The 21,205-nt window shown below is 30.0% G+C and overlaps 9 protein-coding genes across 15 annotated transcripts; 2 read left to right on the plus strand and 7 right to left on the minus strand.

The window, feature by feature from the left end:
- LOC141537476 (tyrosine-protein phosphatase non-receptor type 2-like) lies at window positions 1–920 on the minus strand. The gene has a single exon (XM_074258478.1). The coding sequence runs from the start codon at window positions 525–527 to the stop codon at window positions 15–17; it is 513 nt and encodes a 170-aa protein (XP_074114579.1). The 5' UTR covers window positions 528–920; the 3' UTR covers window positions 1–14.
- A 23-nt stretch (window positions 921–943) lies between these two features.
- LOC141537472 (tyrosine-protein phosphatase non-receptor type 9-like) lies at window positions 944–1,981 on the minus strand. The gene has a single exon (XM_074258475.1). It carries the CDS (start codon window positions 1,977–1,979, stop codon window positions 1,044–1,046), a length of 936 nt encoding a protein of 311 aa, XP_074114576.1. The 5' UTR covers window positions 1,980–1,981; the 3' UTR covers window positions 944–1,043.
- Window positions 1,982–1,984: 3 nt separating this feature from the next.
- Window positions 1,985–8,513, plus strand: LOC141537474 (uncharacterized). 4 transcript variants are annotated; one of them, XR_012480931.1, is made up of 8 exons: window positions 1,985–2,149; window positions 6,439–6,928; window positions 7,007–7,108; window positions 7,192–7,296; window positions 7,382–7,494; window positions 7,569–7,667; window positions 7,763–7,873; window positions 7,952–8,513. XR_012480931.1 is itself a non-coding variant. In XM_074258477.1 (5 exons), the coding sequence occupies exons 1-4, from the start codon at window positions 6,717–6,719 to the stop codon at window positions 7,473–7,475; spliced, it is 513 nt and encodes a 170-aa protein (XP_074114578.1). In that variant the 5' UTR covers window positions 6,615–6,716; the 3' UTR covers window positions 7,476–7,494; window positions 7,569–8,513. The 4 variants fall into 4 exon arrangements, 1 of the variants encoding a protein (XP_074114578.1); XR_012480932.1 differs by lacking the exon at window positions 1,985–2,149 and adding an exon at window positions 5,682–5,818 and having other exon boundaries at window positions 6,484–6,928; XR_012480930.1 differs by lacking the exon at window positions 1,985–2,149 and having other exon boundaries at window positions 6,509–6,624; window positions 6,701–6,928.
- Window positions 2,898–4,474, minus strand: LOC141537471 (tyrosine-protein phosphatase non-receptor type 9-like). The gene has a single exon (XM_074258474.1). The coding sequence runs from the start codon at window positions 3,866–3,868 to the stop codon at window positions 2,918–2,920; it is 951 nt and encodes a 316-aa protein (XP_074114575.1). The 5' UTR covers window positions 3,869–4,474; the 3' UTR covers window positions 2,898–2,917.
- LOC141537470 (tyrosine-protein phosphatase non-receptor type 9-like) lies at window positions 4,629–6,447 on the minus strand. Its single transcript, XM_074258473.1, has one exon. It carries the CDS (start codon window positions 5,697–5,699, stop codon window positions 4,704–4,706), a length of 996 nt encoding a protein of 331 aa, XP_074114574.1. The 5' UTR covers window positions 5,700–6,447; the 3' UTR covers window positions 4,629–4,703.
- Window positions 8,514–8,557: 44 nt separating the features above from the next.
- LOC141537477 (tyrosine-protein phosphatase non-receptor type 9-like) lies at window positions 8,558–11,069 on the minus strand. Its single transcript, XM_074258479.1, has one exon. It carries the CDS (start codon window positions 9,413–9,415, stop codon window positions 8,558–8,560), a length of 858 nt encoding a protein of 285 aa, XP_074114580.1. The 5' UTR covers window positions 9,416–11,069.
- Window positions 11,070–11,997: 928 nt separating this feature from the next.
- On the minus strand, window positions 11,998–13,065 carry LOC141537621 (uncharacterized). 2 transcript variants are annotated; one of them, XM_074258722.1, is made up of 4 exons: window positions 12,740–13,065; window positions 12,440–12,570; window positions 12,175–12,345; window positions 11,998–12,101 (listed from the first exon to the last, which is right to left on the minus strand). In XM_074258722.1, exons 1-4 carry the CDS (start codon window positions 12,920–12,922, stop codon window positions 12,086–12,088), a joined length of 501 nt encoding a protein of 166 aa, XP_074114823.1. In that variant the 5' UTR covers window positions 12,923–13,065; the 3' UTR covers window positions 11,998–12,085. The 2 variants fall into 2 exon arrangements, with proteins under 2 accessions (XP_074114823.1, XP_074114822.1); XM_074258721.1 differs by having other exon boundaries at window positions 11,998–12,345.
- Window positions 13,066–13,875: 810 nt separating this feature from the next.
- LOC141537494 (chymotrypsin-2-like) lies at window positions 13,876–20,936 on the minus strand. Of its 2 annotated transcripts, none has more exons than XM_074258511.1 (6): window positions 20,334–20,936; window positions 19,756–19,826; window positions 14,915–15,074; window positions 14,556–14,802; window positions 14,222–14,359; window positions 13,876–14,148 (listed from the first exon to the last, which is right to left on the minus strand). In XM_074258511.1, exons 2-6 carry the CDS (start codon window positions 19,784–19,786, stop codon window positions 14,005–14,007), a joined length of 720 nt encoding a protein of 239 aa, XP_074114612.1. In that variant the 5' UTR covers window positions 19,787–19,826; window positions 20,334–20,936; the 3' UTR covers window positions 13,876–14,004. The 2 variants fall into 2 exon arrangements, with proteins under 2 accessions (XP_074114612.1, XP_074114611.1); XM_074258510.1 differs by lacking the exon at window positions 20,334–20,936 and adding an exon at window positions 15,200–15,403 and having other exon boundaries at window positions 19,756–19,773.
- Tsp97e (Tetraspanin 97E) lies at window positions 16,201–19,034 on the plus strand. 2 transcript variants are annotated; one of them, XR_012480933.1, is made up of 8 exons: window positions 16,201–16,323; window positions 16,397–16,539; window positions 17,201–17,368; window positions 17,493–17,591; window positions 17,656–17,784; window positions 17,923–18,066; window positions 18,196–18,323; window positions 18,732–19,034. XR_012480933.1 is itself a non-coding variant. In XM_074258512.1 (7 exons), exons 2-7 carry the CDS (start codon window positions 16,480–16,482, stop codon window positions 18,828–18,830), a joined length of 699 nt encoding a protein of 232 aa, XP_074114613.1. In that variant the 5' UTR covers window positions 16,201–16,323; window positions 16,397–16,479; the 3' UTR covers window positions 18,831–19,034. The 2 variants fall into 2 exon arrangements, 1 of the variants encoding a protein (XP_074114613.1); XM_074258512.1 differs by lacking the exon at window positions 18,196–18,323.
- Window positions 20,937–21,205: the final 269 nt, after the last annotated feature.

The following is a 21,205-nucleotide window of genomic DNA, read 5'->3' on the forward strand; positions in this document are numbered from 1 at the left end:
CTATTAAGAAACATTTAGTGGTTCAAAGTTGAGATGCTGGATCGCCGTTGTTGCCTGGCTTTCAGCACCATTAACGGCACTGACACCGTTTCTGTGTGAAGAATTTGATACAGGCACATGTCTGCGACGTAAAATACTGCCGTCCTTCCGATACCCAGATTGCTATGGACGACAATTGGACCTGGTAGAAATTGCTTAGCCAACAGTGATTGCTTGAAATAATACTGGTCTTGCTTATTGACTATTAGCAGCAATTCAAGAAACGATCCTACATCAGGAACGCCAATTTCTATCCAGTCAAAATATTTGAAGTGATGGATCATCCTCGATTCTCCACTGGATATATGAACAATGATCAACTGTGTGTACATGTAATGGGATTCCATCCTAATGATTTCTTCTTTGATGATAAACTCCTTCAATATATGATCTTGGGTCATGCAGAAATACTGGGGGCTTGGAGGTTGTGATTCTTGCTTGGTACCATTCAGCATCACGATGATCCGAGAGTTTTCCTGCCAGATCATGCTCTAAAAGTCATCGAAAGTCGTTGCCATCGGTTCTTACGTCGTTATAAATTTACATCTTCCGTCAATTCCAGCCATATAATTGGTATTGATGTAGTCCGAGCCTTTTTTGGATTTGAGCACCACCCGAGAAATGTCCCAGCATGGATACTTCATATTTCGGTTTTTCTTCCTGTTTCTCGGTAAGTAAAAGATATCACAAGTACTCGCTATAGTTAAATTGATGACTTGCAAGTGTTTTTGAACGACTATGTCGATCCATTTCGGGTCTTTGGCTCGCTGTATGTAATCGCTGACTGGAATAAATATCAAGAGATTGTTAGTCATCCTCGCGAAAGTTAATTCCAAAGTAAGCCAGGAAAAATCTAGCTGGAGTGTGATCGCAACGAAGGATTTCATTATACTCACGCCGCCAGTACAATAGTATGCTATATTTATTAGTAAAACCGTTTTGTGGTTTGTGGACACTGATTCATTTTCCTTTGAGTATGATAACTATAATAAACAACTTTAGGTTTATGGATGTGATAAGAAATGCGCACTTTCATTGAAACGACGAGAAAATAATAGATGATACAATTTAGAATTTGGAGGAATAGTTGCTAGAAAATGAACTATCACATTATTGATAAAAACATAATGGTCTAAAGACTCGAAGCTTGAACGTCTCTGTTGTCTAATGTTGAACACAACTGATGGTATTGATATAGTTGCTGAGTTCACTAATTGAAACATACAGATATCCACGGCACAAAACGTTGGAGCACTTTCGATGCCAGTGGTACTGTAGATAACTATTGGACTCGGCGGATTCATCAAGGCGGGTTTCATGTAATACTGGTGCTTCTCATTCACTGCTATCATGAAACTGATAAGCGTCGATATATCAGTAATACCTTCTTTTGGCCAGCTCAGGTATTTGAAAAAATGAACAGTTTTTGATCGCATAGTATTAATATTGAATACATTTATACCCATTTCAACGTAATCCTTTTGCACAGCGATACTTGTTACGGTGACTGTAAATCCTTCCAATTGGTTATCGTCACTTACAGAGGGCACTGCAGGTCCATCGGTACCATTCAACATCACAATAACCCTAGCACCAGTCCGCCAAACCATGCTCCAGTAGTCCTCGAGTGTGTTGTCCATCGGTTCTTGGGTCACTATGAATTTCCGGACTTGTTCAAAACCATCAACATAGTTCGCATGGATGTAGTTGGATCCCTTTTTTCTTAAACACACCCGAGTAGAATCCCAACATTCGATGTTTTGATACCAATTCTTCTTGATATTTTTCCATTTCTTACATTGTTTACAAGGGACGACTATTCGCATGTTGAGAATGGTATAGTGCTCTCGATAAATCCTTTCGATGTATTTTGTTCCTGATTCGATTATATGCTGCAAATAATAGCAGCTTTGGTACGTCCCAAAGACGCCTGTGGCCATTGTGAAGAAAAACTTTCAGCTTCGATGCACAGAGGAGACTGGATAAACTCAGCAATAACTCCAGTTTACTCCAAACTAAATTCCAAATGTTTTGGAATCCGTTATATAACTTCTCTTATCTTCAATTTTTTCAGTATTTGTTTAACTTTCAATGCCTTTTGACCACAATGGTAATAAACCTTGGTGATAACATGTTAACTTTTGATTCAATACACTATTTAATCACAGAAGTAAGCTTAACAGAAATGAACTTAACAAGACTTGTACTTAGACACGTATATCGCTTCAAACTACAACATTGTGCTTTTATAGGCCAGCTATTGGACGGATTATACGTTTATTAGTTTGTTGTTTGTGAGACTGAAATAGCCTATTCGCGCGGCTTATTCTGTCCTTATTATTCAGATGGTAATAATGATTTTACCCAAGTAGCTTATCACATGTGAGTCAAACTAGAAGGAAAATGGCCTATTTATGAGCAGAGGTTAAAAATAGCAGCCCATAAATTGATACGTAAATTCAGTTGTTCTTTAAATAAAGTTTCTGTAAAACTTAGTACAAAAATTTATTTGTAACACACAATACACTTGTACAAAAGTTTCTTTAAATTAATATGATTTGCACATTTATAAATCTTTAAACGAAATAAAACAGATACATTTTTGATTGCAGACCGTACTAAGTTGTCGGTATAAAACGTGTGAAGTTTAATAATATAATAAAACATCTTTCACACTAGTTGACCCAAATATTTACGCCTAAACTGGATTACATACTCAATCAACGGCGGCATACTGTCTGGTGCGTTAGTTACATTACCTATTTTATTTATTAATACAAACGACTTTTTCTGTCTTGAAGAGCTTCCAATTTAGCGTCGTAAACCTTACTGGATTTAACATCAAAGATGTCCTATTTTTCGAACAACTTTCGTTCAGTCACTTGATAAAGGATGGATTATCAACATTTTTTTGCACACTTAAAAAGTAATGTAGCACTTCATAAATGAACGAGTACTGCTTAAAACTCATAACACCAGCATATCGTTGCTCACGCACATTAAAAACCACATTGGGTACACAAATTTCTGAAGTTTTCACGACTTGGTTCAAGCAGATGTCCACGGCGCAGAAGGTTCCAGTTCTGCCGACGCCAGCGTTGCAGTGCACCACTATTGGGCAGAGCAACGGATCTTTTGGTTGGAGTAGCTCAACCGAATCGGATTGCGAACGGAGTAGCTCCATGTAGACTCGACGTACTCTGTCGATCATGTTGGTGAAGTAGACGAAACACTGTAAGTCAGAAGGAGTGTTGTATTCAAACCAATTGCTGCACTGGAAGTGACTCAGTTTCCTCGATGTCTTCAAGGATTTATCCGTGACTTCAATCAGTGTCCGGACGTAATTGTACCGAGCCGTGACTTTCAGAGTTTTGATGCGGAAGTCGTCTATGTCCAGCGACCCATTTTCTCTGGTGCACCAATACTGGTAACACTTTTCTCCACCGTTAACTTCAGTTGGAGTTAGCATCACTATTACATAACAACACTGCTGCCACACGAGCCTCCAGAAGTTTGCAGCGGTGTTCACCAAGGGACCTTGAGTGGCGATGAACTTCTTCGGCTCTTCAAAGCCATCTATCCAATTCGCGTGGATGTAGTTAGATCCTTCTTTGGTATTCAGCACAACGCGTGAATGCTCCCAGCACGGAATGTCCAGGTATCGGTTTTTTGGTTCATTTTCCGACTTCATGAAGCTGTTAATTGCTTTATCCATCGGCCGAGACACAATGTTGTAGTACTCATCTCGTATCAGTTTGAAACAATTCGGTTGTGTTCTTCTTTTCAAAAAGTCTTTTGTCGAAACTTTAGCAACGCAACTACTGTCCATCGTTAAATTTAAACGTAAACAGAGTTCCAGAGTGGCTTACACGATACTGCTCGTAAAACTGAAAACCAATATAGTTTTGTGCAGTCAAACGCCTTGAAAGTGATATACTTAGCTTTTATTCGACGTTTGATTTACGTTCAGCAGATAAATTATATCTAGAAATACTTTATTAGTTTTACCGAGGATATAATTTTACGATAAGATTTGAAAGTAACATATCGTTAGATATTGAAAATTGATTGATGCATTCAAGAGATACATTTTATTACTTTTGCGAAATGTAATATTTTAACAGAGTACTATTTTCAATTACAGATCTGATATGACGCATGTATGGTACTCACTATCTAAATTCACTTTTTGGATACGAATTTTCCACTTTCAACGCAAGTTTTTTTAAGCTTTAACTATGCTTTTTAGTAAATCATCTTTAAAGCTTTGGAAAAAATGTACATTAATAGAAGAAATTGTTATTTTATTGAAATAAACAACATTGTTTATTAATTATAAATCTTTATTGTGCAGTTTAACAAAGCCTAACTGTAGAATATTTATTAACTATCAAGAAATGTTTATTAAATACAATCCAAAGTTCAAAACAAGCAATCATCTAGAATCTAATTTAAAAATTTACAATAAAAAATTCACATTTAAATATAGACGCATGAGAATAACATCAATAACAAACTGGCATTTTAGCATAGAATACTAACGTACGCACTAAAATATTTCGAGAAATTGACGATGAAAAATTTAAAAATAGATTTTAAAATTGTGATATAAAATTTATTATTACAGTGAGTATTTGACTTAATTATGTGATGTACAAAGTAAATTACAACCTAGTAATATCAAAATTCGATAAAGACAGTGGAAACATTTTCTTCTTAACATATTCTCCAAGAAATTGGTAACACAAGATATAGTTATCTAAATATATCGTAAATCCATTATCTTGCCGGTGAACTTTGCTAAGCACACTTGGCAGTGACAAGGTTTCGGTTTTGTCAAATTGCGCAGCACATATATCAAATACGCAAAACACCGCAGAGCTACCAATCCCGTCAAGGCATTGAACAATTATAGGAGGGATTTTCTTATCAGCCGTTTGTCTCTCTAACTGAAGGCACATGTCTTTGATACTGTAATAAAAATCTATGAATGCATTCGGGTTGTGAGAAAAGTTATCCCTCGGCCAAGCGGTGTATTGATAATGCGATATTTTTTGCTCTCGGCCAAACTTGTCGGTCAGACTTAATAAAGTTAAATTAAAATGTGGCATGATACTAATTTCCAGGGTCTTAATTCTAAACTGATCACTCACTATCACACAGCCCTTCTTTGGGGGCCAGTATTGGTAACACTTCTTATCGCTTAATCGACTCATCAGCACTATAATTTGCACTTTGTAATTCGATACCGGTTGCCAAAATTTGTCACAGTCATTTTCTTGCAAACTTTTTATGCAAATGTACTTCCGCTCGAAATCATAACCATCGACGAAACTTGCGTCAAGGACTGTCCCATCATTCCTGAGGTTGATGGGATGGTTAAGATAGCGCGTAAGATGCATACCTCGTTCCTTTTTACACTTTTTCGCGTTCTGAGCCGACGCACTGTCTTCCTCTTCTTCTTCGTGCTTGGGGACTATTGCGTAATATTCCGCAATTATCCTGGGTAATGAATCAGGTTTGTTTATAAAGCTTAGAAAATCACTTCCATTGATATCTGCAACGTAGTTTGTCGCCATTTTTCGTAGTGTTTTTTCTATCGAATTTAATTCAACTATTGTTGATAACTCGGTGATAGCACTTTTTAAACTAATTTCCATTTCACGGTAGTGGAACTTATATATCCTTCGCCGTGCCCTCTCAAAATTTAATTAACTTTATCCGGTCGTTCCCTTGCGACTCATATATCGGAATGTAAACACTATCAATGGTATCGACGGTAAATTGTATATTATTAGATTATAAATTTAAACTAATTATAGCTTTGAGATTCACGTGACTTCGATAGTTTATTTTACCAAAATAATTAAGTCCAGTCCATTAAATAAAATATTTCTTTAATTGAATTCATTATTGGTACTTCATTCCATTCTTAAACTCATTCGAATCTTAAACAAACATAATTCTCGGTACTTGCGAAATAATGTCGGGCCTATAGATAACTCTCTTATCTCTATTTGCGTGACCGAAGCTCGTAATTAGAGTACAATTCAAGGAAGTCCCAAAAGTAACATTAATAACATAGTATATCGGCTTCAAGAAGTTGCCAAATTTAATTACATTATCCGACATAAAACATTAGTCTAGAGAATTGGACTTTTTGAGTCTCTCGGTGGTCCTGTTTGTTAGATAAAATTTACAATGATAGATCGTAAAAATTATTAAATGAGAAGTATAGCCCACCGTTACTATTTTATGAAATAAAAATAACGATAGTAAAATAGTAAAAATTCCTTCAATTTTCTTTCCGTGTACGTTGTTTGTTTCGCGATGAAATCATGTAGGTTTTCCCAATTTTTAATTATGTCATAGGTCACAAGTTATTTTTATATATTCCAGCTGATAACACTAATGAGACACATTATTTCTGCTATTTTCCCTAAGTATGCTTCACAATGTTATTATTATTTTCTGGTGGAACCGTTATCGGGGTGTTTTTAATAACTGGAGTAACTTATAAAAATAACTCCCGTTAATTTAGTCGCTCTTTTGAATCGATCTAGTAAACACAGCTCCAGCATTGAGGTAATTATTATCCCTAAAAAATTATCCGTGAATTTATGTATTAGTTTGATGTGTTTAATTGAAAATTTTAATACAGTTTTTAGAATAAAAAAATGAGTGAATACCAATACTTGACTTCGGAAATTCAAGTGCCAAAAGAATGGCAGGTGGATATTGCACGACAGGTGTTTGTAGATTTCGTTAAGAATGCAATTATCCGTTATCGAAGAGGTCAGCGAGTAGTCATAACCATAAAAAACGTGTCGGCACTAATTACCAAAGTTGAAAATGAGCCGAAATATCTTTTAGAAAAGATAGAAGAAATGTAAGTGTCCTTTTTTTTTATTTGTTAGATTTTGCCTCTAATTTTTGGACTTGAACAATTATTAAACTTCATTTTCAGAAACGATGAAGGTACTTTTATAATGGAACTTATTTTACCGAGCAAAATTGTGATGCTGCCGTTTCAGCCTCACGGAATTCGTCGAGGGGAACAAGAGCCAGTGTAAGTATTTAAAACTTTGTTTAATTATTTGGCTTAAAAAATTATAAGTTAGTTATTACAATTTTATTTTGATTAATTTTCAGACAATGTATGCCGATGGTTATAAAATCTAATCACATCATTTCGCCTTTGATTGTGTTGAATTCTAAATCTTACAAAGTTTTGACGCTCATACCAGACGTCAAAAAGTAAGTATTTTATCTATACAAATTTCCTTCTTTTAATTAATTTATTTATTTATAAGAGACAATTAAAGACAAATTTCGGCCTTAGAAATTTCTCAGTAACCGAAAAAATAAGTCGGACCGCCCAAACCGGGACTCGAACCCGGACCATTTGGTTACGCGCCAAAGGCTCTACCCGTTAAGCTATCCGAGATAATGCCTGTAACTATGGACCTCAGAATACTCGTCCTTTAATAAAGTAAAAATGCTTTAGTAATTTTAAATTACTTTTACAGGATTTTAAAGCTCAAAGGCATCACAGGTCCCGAAAGACACAATTATGTTTTTCAAACGACCTACACAATTCGAAAAAACAAGTTGCTTAAAAATACCGTGTAAGTATAAACATATAAATGTTACAATATTATTTTTTTGGTAGAGCTTTTTTTTTAATGAAAAGCACGTTTTAATATTTCCTTGAAATTTTCAGACTTGAAATTGATCCGATTCCGTCGACGTCAGCAGGTCCTTCGACGTCTCAGGAGCAGGTTACGGACGATGAATGGACTATTGTGACTTACGATCGCTTAGAACCGCCCAAGTAAGTTGTCATACGATAAGATTGAAGTGCATAAGTTTAATTATGTCACAAATATAAAAATATACTTTTGTCGCACAGGCGATTCCGGTGCAGCTGGAAGGTAGCAAGGTCTTCGATTTGTTATTCAATAACTATCATTCTTATTATATTGTTAATTTACCTGTTCATTTACACGATCGTAATCATACAATGATTAAATATTTTGAATTAGTCTTAAAATAAAATCTTCAATAATTATTAATTTAGTTTTTATTTAATCCACAACATACACTTTACACAACCATATCCACTAAATTTATCCTCACAAGCATTATAAAACTACTCTTCTCTATCAAATTAATCTATCATCATTTAAAAGTCTTTATGAACAACTTTATAGCTAATGCAACATTACTTTAAATTGACCTTGATCTTATCGTAACCCGCGGGAACTCCAGATAGGTACTGCTATATTGGAATGAAGCCAATTTACGGGTTCAGCCGTTCATTGGATTTTCCCAAAGTAATCAGTCGATGTTTGGTTTCAATGTAGCATAACAACAGTCCAACATGTTCCTTCAACGTAAATAAAAGGTATTGCATTGTGTGCCTATTTTACTTACAAGTAGGCAACAAAGTTTTTCTGCTCCAGAATATAAATAACAACAGAACCACGTAGAAAGATTGCATGGTAAAATCTTATAACTACAGTAGTGTGTATAATCGAGTGAGTTCCCTTTCATCTAGATATTTTTGGCTGAACCCCATTTCCCCTAACACATACATGTGAATGGCTTGATAGCAGAAACTATAGTCATTTGCGTTATAATTCAAGCAGTTGTGCTCCCGCTGTCTTATTTTCTGAAAAGCATTTGCCACTGAAAGCGCACCTGTGGATTTGAATTGGGTAACACAAATATCGAGGACACAATATACCGCCGAAAAAGTGCTACCATCGTTGCAATGAACGAGAACAGCTCCGGGCTTCCATTCAGCTGATTGTTTCTTCTTAGAAATAGTGTACGTGTCGTTCAGACTGCACACAAAGGACAAAAATATAAACGGATCATCTGGATTGTTATCAGTTGGCGACGCAGTGTAATGATAGTGCCAAATCTCACGCTCGCGGTTCTTTTGGTCAGACAAGAGTAACAATGTTGAAATGAAACGGGGTCTCTTGATGACTATCAGAGTCTTAATTCTAAAACCTCCAGACTCTATCTCACTTTCTTCTATGGAACTCCAATACTGACAGCTTCCTTCCTCTCTTCTTTGAGATATCTTCACGATGGTATTAACTTCACGGCACCAGGCTAATTCCCAAAATTTATCGTAGTTTTCTGCTTTTGGATCGCTTGTACAAATATACTTTTGCTGTCCGTCATACGCTTCATAACCGTCTATAAAAGCGGCTCTGGGGTACCTTTTCATGAAGCAGAGAAATCGGTGTAACAGCTGTCGGCACCCTTTGTTATCAGGCTCATCATCAGACACCTCGAAAATTTTCTGGTCCATAACAATTAAAAAGTCAATGGCAGATAGCTCTTCGAATTCGGTACTCATTTTCGCTCACTTATAGTCACCCTAAAACTAATATTGCACTTGTCTTTCAATTTTATTTTAAAAGCACGAATGGATCCTCACTCAGAGGCAGCTCGTATCAAACTAGTGAGACCCTTTTAATGAGATGTACAAGTGAAATTTGTTAATTAATTAAGTAAATAAAAAGTTAATGATCACATGCTGTGCATACTTCTCGTAATACAGAAGTAAATGCCTGAAGCTTGCGATAAAATTATCAACATAACTATATGGTGATAAAATATCTCATAAGTACACTATGAACTGCATAATATTTAAAGAATATAATTTTAATAGAGACTTTTAAAAAATATAATCTCTTCGTGCGGATCTCAAATTTTTCGTTTAACGCTGATGACTTTTAGTACTTCCAAGAAGCTTTTTACGAGCGCTCGTAAATACTTTTTAGAACACGCCTTATATTTCAATATAGACAAAGTCGTAAAAACTTAAATTACTTACTGATAAAAAATTTAACTTTGCTCAAGAGCAAAAATCTTGAACCAAGAACAACATTTTGAAGAAAATAAATTTTTTGAAGCAAGAAGAAAAATTCTTGAGTCGAGAAAATTTTTTTTGACAAGTTGAATTCTTATCAGTGCATTTTTCGATGGTGATTCCAACTGAAAATATCAAAATACGGAGAATTTATAGCCGATGACTCAGAAAAGCAATAGCAAATTAAATTATATTAAATTTACCAGCGAAAGCGGATTATTGAATAATATTTCTAATTATAGTTATTACTAAAATCCCGTGTCGTTTGAATTAAGAAGTTAACGATTAATTTTATCATCTAATTGAATGAAATTGTCGGGAGTGTGTTAATACATAAACGTTCTTGGTACGAAATATTATTGTTCCAAATTTAACTGGGTAAAACCTGGAGTTCAATGTTCCCGGCTTCACTGATGACGATTCAAATCATTAAAATATATATTTCTTTTAATTGTAAAAAACTGATTATATTTTCCTAAATTTTCGGATTGTTTTTAAATTTTTGTTAGCAAAATCTCAATATTGTTACAATACCTATTTAAAGACGTTTATACTCTTACATGTACTTTATATTCTTATATTTTTATATTTTTGCCATTCGGACATTGCCTTGGCATACAAATTAAATAAATAAAAATAAAATAAATAAATAAATAAATGTCAACAATATTAATTAATCTTTAAGTAGGCATGTTGCCAACCAAAGCATAATAGAGTTCTCAAAGGAATCCATTGATAAATAAGAATTTATAAGCAGCAATACATGCTTTGTAATAAAACCAGTTCAACCTATCAATTATTGTTGTGACTTTCATTAGCGGGGAACAGACCATTGTTTTCCTGTTTTTGAAACGCTTATCGGATTGGTGAATTCCAATACTTATACCATTTTTATTATAAGCCGCAAATAACAATTGGGTATTACTAATTTTGCGCGTTTCAGACCGATTGCGGTTTAAAATAATAACAATGTTTGCTATCAAATTTAAAATAACTTTTTCCTCGAGCTATATTAACGTTTGATTAATCACCCTCATAAATAGATAATTTGATCTTCACCTGTTGCCATATAGAAGAGATCTGTTCAACATTTTGATTCTAAACTTAGAAAGCTGTATACTTTCAGTTCATTCATCCGTAAATTGCTCAATAACTATACCCCAAAAGTAATCTTCATCGTTTTAATTAATGTGTTGATGAATAAAAAATTTTTTAGTAGTAGAGAGGTGTATATATATATATATATATATATATATATATATATATATATATATATATATATATATATATATATATATATATATATATATATATATATACTCCTCTCTACTACTATGATAGTATAAAAAAATATGAAAAATAATTATTCAACAAGTCATTAAATTAAAAAAAAAAAAAAAAAAAAAAAATGAAATTTTTTTAATTATATTTTATAATAGTGAAAGAAAGAGGAGTATATATATGTATATATAATATATAAAATATATACAGCAAGCTTATTACTTTTCTTTTTTAAATAGAACTATATTCTTGCGCATAATTAACCATTATTAATTTTGTCTGACAATATTAATTATTGATCCTGATTCTATCTTCTATTTTTGCTTCGTCAGCTGATAATAATTATACATAATAAATTATTATCAATATCAATGTAGAGATAAAAATTTATGAATAAATTATATCACTACTACAGTAAAGCGTCGCACTACCGTATGCGGTGTATCTTAATAAAATATGCTTCATTTTAGTTTTTTTTAATAAGAAAGATTATGATTAATACAGAATTGGACAGAACTATGAAATAGTATTAATAATTTGGATATTCGAAAGCCTATAATGTATTTTATACTGAGATAATAATTTTCTTTTGAAAAAAATTAGCAATAAAATAAAAAATTAATTTGTTTAATATTTAAAACAATTTAATTTCTTTGATTTTAATATAAAAAAAATTTAGATATAAATTCAAGCTTTTACTGACTTTTTTACAAATCTGTAACAATATTTTTAAAAGTTAAACGATGAAAAAACTTCTTCACAATCTGAATGGTCATGTCTGATCATTTTTGGCATCTTGAGATTATATCGTCGGAACGCGTCGCGTTTTAATGCGTCGATGTTATCAGGCAATGTTATATCCCGGGAAAATACTCACGCTTTTTCAATGCTGAAAATTTTTATTGAATAATATTTAGTTTTCACTGACCCTACTTATATTTTAAATAAATATTTTGACGTACTGTTTGTTTCCACGAGGCTCACAGCTCCAGATTATCGTATAATCATCGGGGACAAAATCAAGAGCATAATACTGCATGGACACATCCCCTAGCGTCGGGAAGTGGTAAGTGAAGATATATCCTTCATCATTTAAAGGTGCATGAGAAGTTATTGACAAATGGATATTCGATCTATTGCATTGATTTTAATAATTAAATATTTATTACGTTATTTTTAAACATTGATTTGATCGATGAATAATAATAAAAAAATCATGATAATTACGATTTTAAAATGCTCTTGTTTATAACTTCTGATACGTTGTTGACCGGTTTACCCCACATTAATTTATGACATTTGTCCGAACCCATGTAATTATTAGCACTTCGTTCGACTTCGTACCATTCTCCGTAATGCTAAATAAATAAATTTTGCAAATAAAAATCATCAAGAGCTTTCATATGATTTGATATATTTTTCATATATACATATATATATATATATATATATATATATATATATATATATATATATATATATATAAATAAATATATAAAATATATGAAAAATTAAAAATATTCTTACTTTATCAAAATCGACTTTATTCACAACAATTTTAGGACAAGGGCCGTTGGATAATGACGTAAAATCAGTATTCGTTGATGAAGAAGAAGATGATGATGATAATGATGAAGAAGCGTCACTTCCAAGTGACTGCTGGGCAATAGCACCAACAATTAAATAAGAAAGAGTCAAAGAATAAAACATTTTTTAAGCACAAACTCTTCAATAATTTTTAGCGTTAAACTTTATTCACAACTGTTAAAATTTCATTGATTTCTCTTCCTCGATTTAAAAATAATAAAACCATATAATTTTAACATCTTAAAAAATGTAATTATTGACGAAAAATAAACGAGCAAATGTTCAGTTTAAAAATAATTGCGAATCTAACCAATCATACTAATTGGATAAATATTTGACATTATTATTGCGAAAGATAAAATCATTTTTTTAATTTTACATAATTTCAATTATTTACTTAATTAATTAATATCAATAAAATACAAATAAAAATTATTTAAAATTTAACCGACTGCTTATCGTGTTTTAATCAGCTAGTTATGATTTTTTTATTTTAAATCAGATGAAAATTTATTATTTTGCGGGGTAATTAATTAGCTAATATTAAGAATTTTTTTAAACACATCTAAATTATTTTATCTCTGAGATAAAAATAATTTTTTTAATGAATAATATAGTTTTATTTAGCACAATAATAAGATAAAAATTTTAATCGTTATAAAACTGCTATTGAGTATTAAATATCAAGTAATAAAATGAAAAGAATAACATACATAAGCATTCAAGTTGTGATAGCTCTTTGCGAGTTTCTATTCATGATTGCAGTGACATCTTTTATTTTATACCATATTTACAGTTATTATGCCGAACGCTTCTTGCTATACCGACAAAGAATAGCGGCAACAACGAACAAAACTGTGTTTTTAAATTCAAAAGTGTCATTATTGGACAAAGTTTACTTGTGGGATTACATTCAAAATTCACACCGTTCTGATGAAGCTTAAATTAACAAATTAAAAAAATTAATTATTATAAAAGGCTGCATGCTTCAGTATAATGCTCTACAAAATTACTTTTGCTTATCAGTTCACGCTACACAATGTTTGATGGGAGTAATAAATTCTTGAAAGACTGAGTTAGTTTATGAAACTATTAAATTATGTATTAGAGACTTTTATAATTGTTGCATTAGGTGGTATTTAAATACCAGATTAATTTTTATTATTTTAATAAATATAAAAAGCTTCTTTTAAATTGATTACAATTTAAAATAAAACATAGCTCCGAACCCAATCATAATAATGATAAATTCTGGTGGCAACATCAGGTTTTCCTGCAGCACACATTTTTCCGAATGAAATTATTCCGATTTGCCGATCGTTTGCAATTATTGGACCACCTGAATCCCCCTAATCAAATCATAATTAATTATAATGAAGTAAATTAATGTGATTATACTAGATTTTTAATTATTTGACCTACCAAACAACTTCCTTGCTTAAGAGTAGTTGCCACACAAATGTGTCCTTCATTTATGAATTTCCATTCTTTCTTGCAAGTTACGTTGTCAATAATATTCAATTCGATTTTTTGTAAGAACGCTGAAGTCGGCCCAGTATACTGAAACGTATTTTTATTTATTTTATGCATAAATAAATGAAAATTTTCCAAAAAAAGAGCTTCGCTCTTCGATAGATAATTAAATTATTTATCGAAGAGCGAAGCGTTTTTTTTTTTTTTTAATTATATCTTATACTTGGACAAAATATTTGTGAAAATTAACTAACAACCACTCTTAAACCATGAAGTTATTTACCTCTAGCCGACCCCAACCAATCATGGTTACTGGATACTGATTTTCATTAATGTCTACATCAGTAAGCTCAACCGGCTGAACTTTATCATGAAATCTAATATTGGATGTTGTTCGAAGAAGAGCTATGTCATTAGAGCCATTGTTTATGTTAAATGAATGAACTATTGGAAAGTGAACGAAATAGACGTCACCTATTTCGTGTTTAGAACTTGTTCCAGTTATTATGGTGAATAAAAATGGTGAAATTCTTTAAAATAAATTTATTATTATAATTTTTTTTTTTTTTTATTATTGTATTTATATGCAGAATTTTGTATTGTGATTTTTCTAAAAATTAAAAAATTTTTTTTTTATTTTACCTAACAAGACAATGTGCAGCAGAAAGAATGTAACGATTAGATACAATAGTACCCCCACAGATATGTTTATCACGAAATCTAAGAGACACCATAAAGGGGTATTCTTCAGCAGACGTTGTTTGACCACCAACGATACGCCCTAGTGATGCCGAAATTTTTACTGTAATATTAACGATGAATTAAGAAATTTAAATTAAAGATTCGACTTTTCTGATGAATAATAATAATTTTTTTGTTTTTATAACAAATAACTTTGTATATAATTCGAAAGTACGGAAATCTTACCGCAGTTTGTAAGAAAGACAGAACTGATTGTAAAAAACAGCCAAATTTTAATAAACATCTTAACTACTCCATTACATGAGTATAAAAAAGACTGACTGATGCTAATAAAGTGCATACACTTTACTATAAGCTTATCAAACCGTTAAGTGATTGGTATGAAAATGTTGGAATTAGTATTGTAGTTTACTAAATAACCATTATCAGCTGCATATAAAAATGACATATTAGCTAGAGCAGTAATTTAAAAAAAATATATTTCATATTTTATCAATTGTTAATTGTTTTAAAAATTTTTCAAAATTTTTTTTTAAAAATTTTTAAGAAAAATAATTAATTTTTCAACTCCTGCTTTATTAAATTAAATAAAATTATGATTTGCTTGAAGAACAAGAGAATAAATAAATAAATATTGAAAATAAAATTAAAACAAAAAAATGAATATTTGTAACTGTTACGTCTGACTAAAATTAATTTATACTACTGATTTTCAAATTTTAATTCTTCCCGCAATTTTTTAACCGGAAATTTTAAATTCACCAGTAACGCCATCTCTTGAAAAAAATATTAAACTATTTGACGCGACATACAGCTGTTTTATCAGTCACTAAGCAACAGCTGATTATGACGGGAGTTTTTATTTTGTTACTAAATAATGAAAAAAATTCTAAATAATTTAAATAATAGAAAAAATAATTTTTTTTAATTAATTAGTAGAGAATTAGTAAAATCAAAAATGGCTGACATAAATTATAAATTTTTATATATTTATATTGAAATAATAAATTTAATATTGAATAAATAATTTAATTTTTGTTTAAAAAAAAAAAAAAGGAAGTAAAAAAAATTAATTATAAATTTTATAGTAAATTATCGAAGTTATAAGCAAGTAGTACCCGAATTAAAATCTCGCGGGGCAAAATGGCCGCTGAAAACAATCTCGCGAATCGAGATTGATAAATCGATATTTCTTTTTCCTAGGTCAGCTAGTTGCCAGTTTCAGTTGAAACTTGGCGTTCGTCGTATCAACTTTATTATTTTATTACATTAAAAAAAAATAACTATTAATTACTCAATGCGTAAATAAAAAAAAGATAATTAGTAAATAACAATAAAAATAATAAAACGTAAACAAAAAATATAATTCAAGCAAGTAGTCTTATTTTTATCGATTAATTTATCTTTGAATTTTATCCGTAGCTCCAAACGTCAATAATTTTGACATTAGAAGACTATCGAGGCAATTACTGGGAATAAAGATTGTTTTTTTATCAGAAAAAAAAATGTGTGGGGGTTTTACGTGCTCCAAAAATGCTCTCACGGCATTGAATATTTTGTACATTGTAAGTATCTATTTAAAAATATATATCTCATAAATTTTAATTGGAAAATCTCCACTTGGAGATTAAATTGATCTACATATTTTATTTATATAAATTATCATATTAGCTATGAAGATAACGGTACGGTTAAATTGTGTCTTAATACAATAGAGTCAATTTAGCTGTCCAGCTGATGACAATCAGTTTTTTAAAAAATTATTGTGAGATGTGTGATCATTTTAATAATTTTTTTGATAAATAAATTAGCAACTTTGCAAAAAAAAATTAAAATTTTGCTTTGTTAAATTGCACTGTACTTTCTTAAATATTGACATTTTTAAAGACATAAGCTCATCCTGATGTTACACTCATCAAGAGCTTTCATTTGAATACCCACATGTGTTTTTAATATATTTTTTATATATACATGTATATAAAAAATATATAAATATATAAAATATATGAAAAATTGATGTGGGTACTCAAATGAAAGGTCTCGCTGAGTGTAATCTCGGGGTGAGCTTATATCTTGAAAAATGTCAATAGTTCTTAAGATACAAGCTCATTTCTTAATTAATGACTGATTGTTAGTGTTAAAAAAAATTTTGACATTTAGAAAATTTGAAAACCTCTAAATTAAATTTTTTGTTATTAAAAAAAAAAAAAAAAATTTAATTCACAGGTAGTAGCATTCATACTGATTGGAGTGGCAGTTTACGGCCGAGCATCAGCATTGGTGACAAACCTCCCAATAATCGGCGGAATCCTAGCCTGCGGGGTAATTTTAATCCTTATATCAATATTGGGTCTGATTGGAGCTGTCAAGCACCACCAAGTTTTGCTTTTCTTTGTATCCTTTGATAAAACCATGTCTAAGCCACTAAGACTCATATCAGTCATATTTTATAACAACACTGTTATTATCATCAGACAAATTTACAGCCTAAAATTTTTCCTTAATTATTTATTTATAGTACATGCTCATTTTATTCTTGCTGTTTTTGGTTCAATTCAGCATCGCTTGCGCGTGTCTTGCCGTAAATGCCAAACAACAGGAGCAATTAGCCGAACAGGTATTTACTCAATAGATTTTTAATCTTGTGTTTATTTTATTTGTTTATTTTTGTATTATTATAGGGATGGAAACGGGTTGGAATGGAACTGAAGAGCAAAGTACAGACTAATTTCAATTGCTGTGGATTTAATGGAACGGATATTATTAATATTGACCCGAAAATGGATCATCCTTCTTGTGAAGCTGTAACAGTGAGTACTTTCTGTTTTTTTATCATTTTGGGATTATTTAGGAATCAATTTTTCAATTTCTTAATTTTTTGTTTCAATTTTTAAAAAATAATTTTTTTCAATAAAAAAAATTAAATTATTTAAATTTAATTTTACCAGAAAATTTGCTGTTCTATTACTACAAATTGGACAGACCATTCACCAGATTGTAAATGTGAGCCTTGTATGGAAAAACTCCAGTCGACAATTGACCACGCGTTTAAACTGTGCGGTGGTATTGGGCTATTTTTCAGTTTTACCGAGGTAAGATAATTCAATACCTAATTAAAATAAAATTATTACCCAAAATTGTCTGTTTGTTAATTTATTGACGATTGTTGACAACTGGTTGTGGTTTTATTAACAATATTGATAATTAATAATTGATTATAGTTTGTTGGTGTTTGGTTGACGGTCAGATACAGGAATCAAAAAGATCCAAGAGCTAATCCCAGTGCTTTTCTCTAGTCTAATACCATTACAATGTCCCCTGTCACCTCGCACCAAATATTTAATAGATGGTGGGTGCTTATTACACTCATTATACTATTTTGTATACCTAGTTTTCTTAACATGATACTTAACACTCATTTATTAATACATTGTTCACTCCACGTAACACTGAGACTGATAACTTGTTTTTATTTTTAATTTATGAAAATTAAATTAACAGATATTTGATAATTTAAATCATTTTAAGTTTAATTTAAAAAAATTTTACATGTAAAAAATTTTAAATTTAATTTTTTTTTTTTTACTTAATCAAGCAATTTATTAAAAATAAATTTGTTGAAAAAAATTATCAAAAGAACGTAATTTTTAATTACAAGTTATAAGTCTCTCAATCACACGAAATAATAACAATTTATTATTATTTATTAATTATTTTAAATTATTTAAATAATCAATTTTTATTTTTGTAAATACAGGTAATTGCAGCATTTCTAGCTCGCCGTTATCGCAACCAACTGGACCCGCACGAAAAGGCTGCGAGAGCCGTATTTCCCCGTCATAATTATCTCTACTGAACTAGTAATAAAATCATCGCTTTAAACTCTTTTTTTAATTACGTAAATTTAATATCAATTGGAGATTATTATAAATTATTAATTACTCATTTAAAATAGTTTAGTGTGTGCTCTAGTCAGCCACCAATACCTTCAACTTTTATCAAATTTAGTTTATTAATTAATTAATTAATAAATAAATAAATAAATAAATAAATAATAAAAGATGATAAGCCTCAATGCGCCTTTAGTAGATCGTAGAGGTCAGATTAATTAATTAAACAGATTGAAATTATTATATTGAAAATATGTAATATTTTACTACATTTACTATCGACTAATTACTACTGTCTTCAAGAATATTGCTTAATTATTTACGTAGTAAATATATTTAATTAGGGCCAAGATTTTTGCGTCAATATAAAAAATTTGAAGTCAGGACAAAAATTTTGGCCGCATAAAATAAAAATATAGCAATTTATTTTATTTTGTTAATTGTCAAAAAGTATTTAAATTTTCTCTAGAGTAGAGAAATATCTGAGATTTTTTTTATGACTGACAATGAGTAATTAAAGTTTGGAGGTAGCATTTATCAATCTACATATATATAAATATACTTGTTAATGTGTAATAACAATTAGAAAAATTAGACATTATATTCTAAAAAAATGGTGCAATTACTTGGGTAAAAAAATTTTTTTTTTTTTTCAATTTTAATGAATTAAATAATAAGTTTATCATTAAGATATATAATCAAATAATCAATACTCGTAATTATAGTGGGATTTAATTTCTATTTTTTTAAATGTAATTTTACTTGTAAAATTTTTTGAACTCGTGTTCGATATTATGTATTGTATCTGATATTAATTATTAGAATTAATTATATGTGTCTGATATATTATTATAATATGATATAATAAATGTATAAGTTGAATGTACTCACGGTGTTTAAAATTATTTTCGTATTTTGACATTGAGCTACTGGCCTTGGAGGGTCGGTATCGCTTTCACGATCTGTTATCAACAGTCAAATTTTGTTTGATTTAAATTAGAGCCTTCGAATAATGGAAATTTAAAGTTTGTTTCGAAATTTAAGATTTAAATTTTTCTGATATTATTATTGTAAATTAATCAAAAAAATATATATATATATATATCTAGATCAGATTTAAAATTCTTTTAACAAAATTTTAAATATATCTTCAAGCTTAAATAAAATCACTGACAATTTAATTAATTGATTTTATTTAAAAAAAATAATTTATAATTTTATAGCAATCAAATTATTATGAAAAAAAATAAATTAAAAAATTCCACATGTGAAAATTAAATGAAAATTGATTTAAAAAATCTTTGATAATTTTAATAAATAAATCGTAGCAAAAAAAATTTTTTTTTTTAAAATTGACATGTAGAAATTTAAAAAAATTGACATTTGTCAGCTAACTTCATTATCATTGATTTTAAAAGAAGAATATATGTTTATTTTTTAAGGAGTGTTTATAATTTGTCATTACTTACTTTGTATTTTATTCAATTTATTCCGAAATAAGTAGAGCGAGTCATTGGCCAGGTTACAATCAGCACGATCATAAAGGTTATCATTTAAACGAGTAATTATATTTTTTTATTATACACTTATATGTAAATATTAAACGTCTACTTTTTTTATATTATTAATATAAGGATTATGTTAATTGTTATTATTACAAACGGCATTGAATTTTACGATTGATTTTTTATATTTATTATGATTTAAACTGTCAATAAAGTCAACTGGTAGCTGTCAATTTCAAAAAGAAAATTTCTAAAAATTTTGAAATGTCGGCTAACTTCATTTTCATAGATTACACTGAGATCTGCATTCCAACCGATTTATTTGATTAAATATCCCGGAAATATACTGTTTTTAAATTTTTTAAATAATTATTCGGCCACTTAGATTAAATTTACAAATTTTCCAGAAGTTTATAAAATTTGACTACTTTGCGTGGGTCTCCTTAAAAATATTTTAATTACTTTTTCTACCGCAAGTGTCGCTGTGAGACTAAAACAAAATTCAAAAAGTTAACCGATAAACAAAATGGCGGCGCAAAGAAATAATACTGAAGTTAGCGGTCAGCTGTTCATTAAAAAAATTTTTTTAACAAATTAATTACGATTAAAAAGATGTTTCTAAGAAATTGCACTTATAGTTTTTAAAGTTTTTTACATGTGACAATTTTTTTTTTAATTGTTTAATTGAAATTTTTTCAATAAAAAATTTCTGAAAATTTTTAAATGTCGGCTAACTTCATTTTCATACTTCAGTGTCATATAATTTCTCTGTGTAGAACCCCCTCAGCCGCAACAATAAATAATGAAGATAAAAATTTTTATTACATTACATAATA

The sequence above is a fragment of the Cotesia typhae genome, unplaced genomic scaffold (genome assembly GCF_013202065.1).
Source record: "Cotesia typhae breed Kobodo isofemale line unplaced genomic scaffold, CoteBio_Ctyphae scaffold_91, whole genome shotgun sequence".
Taxonomy (NCBI): domain Eukaryota; kingdom Metazoa; phylum Arthropoda; class Insecta; order Hymenoptera; family Braconidae; genus Cotesia; species Cotesia typhae.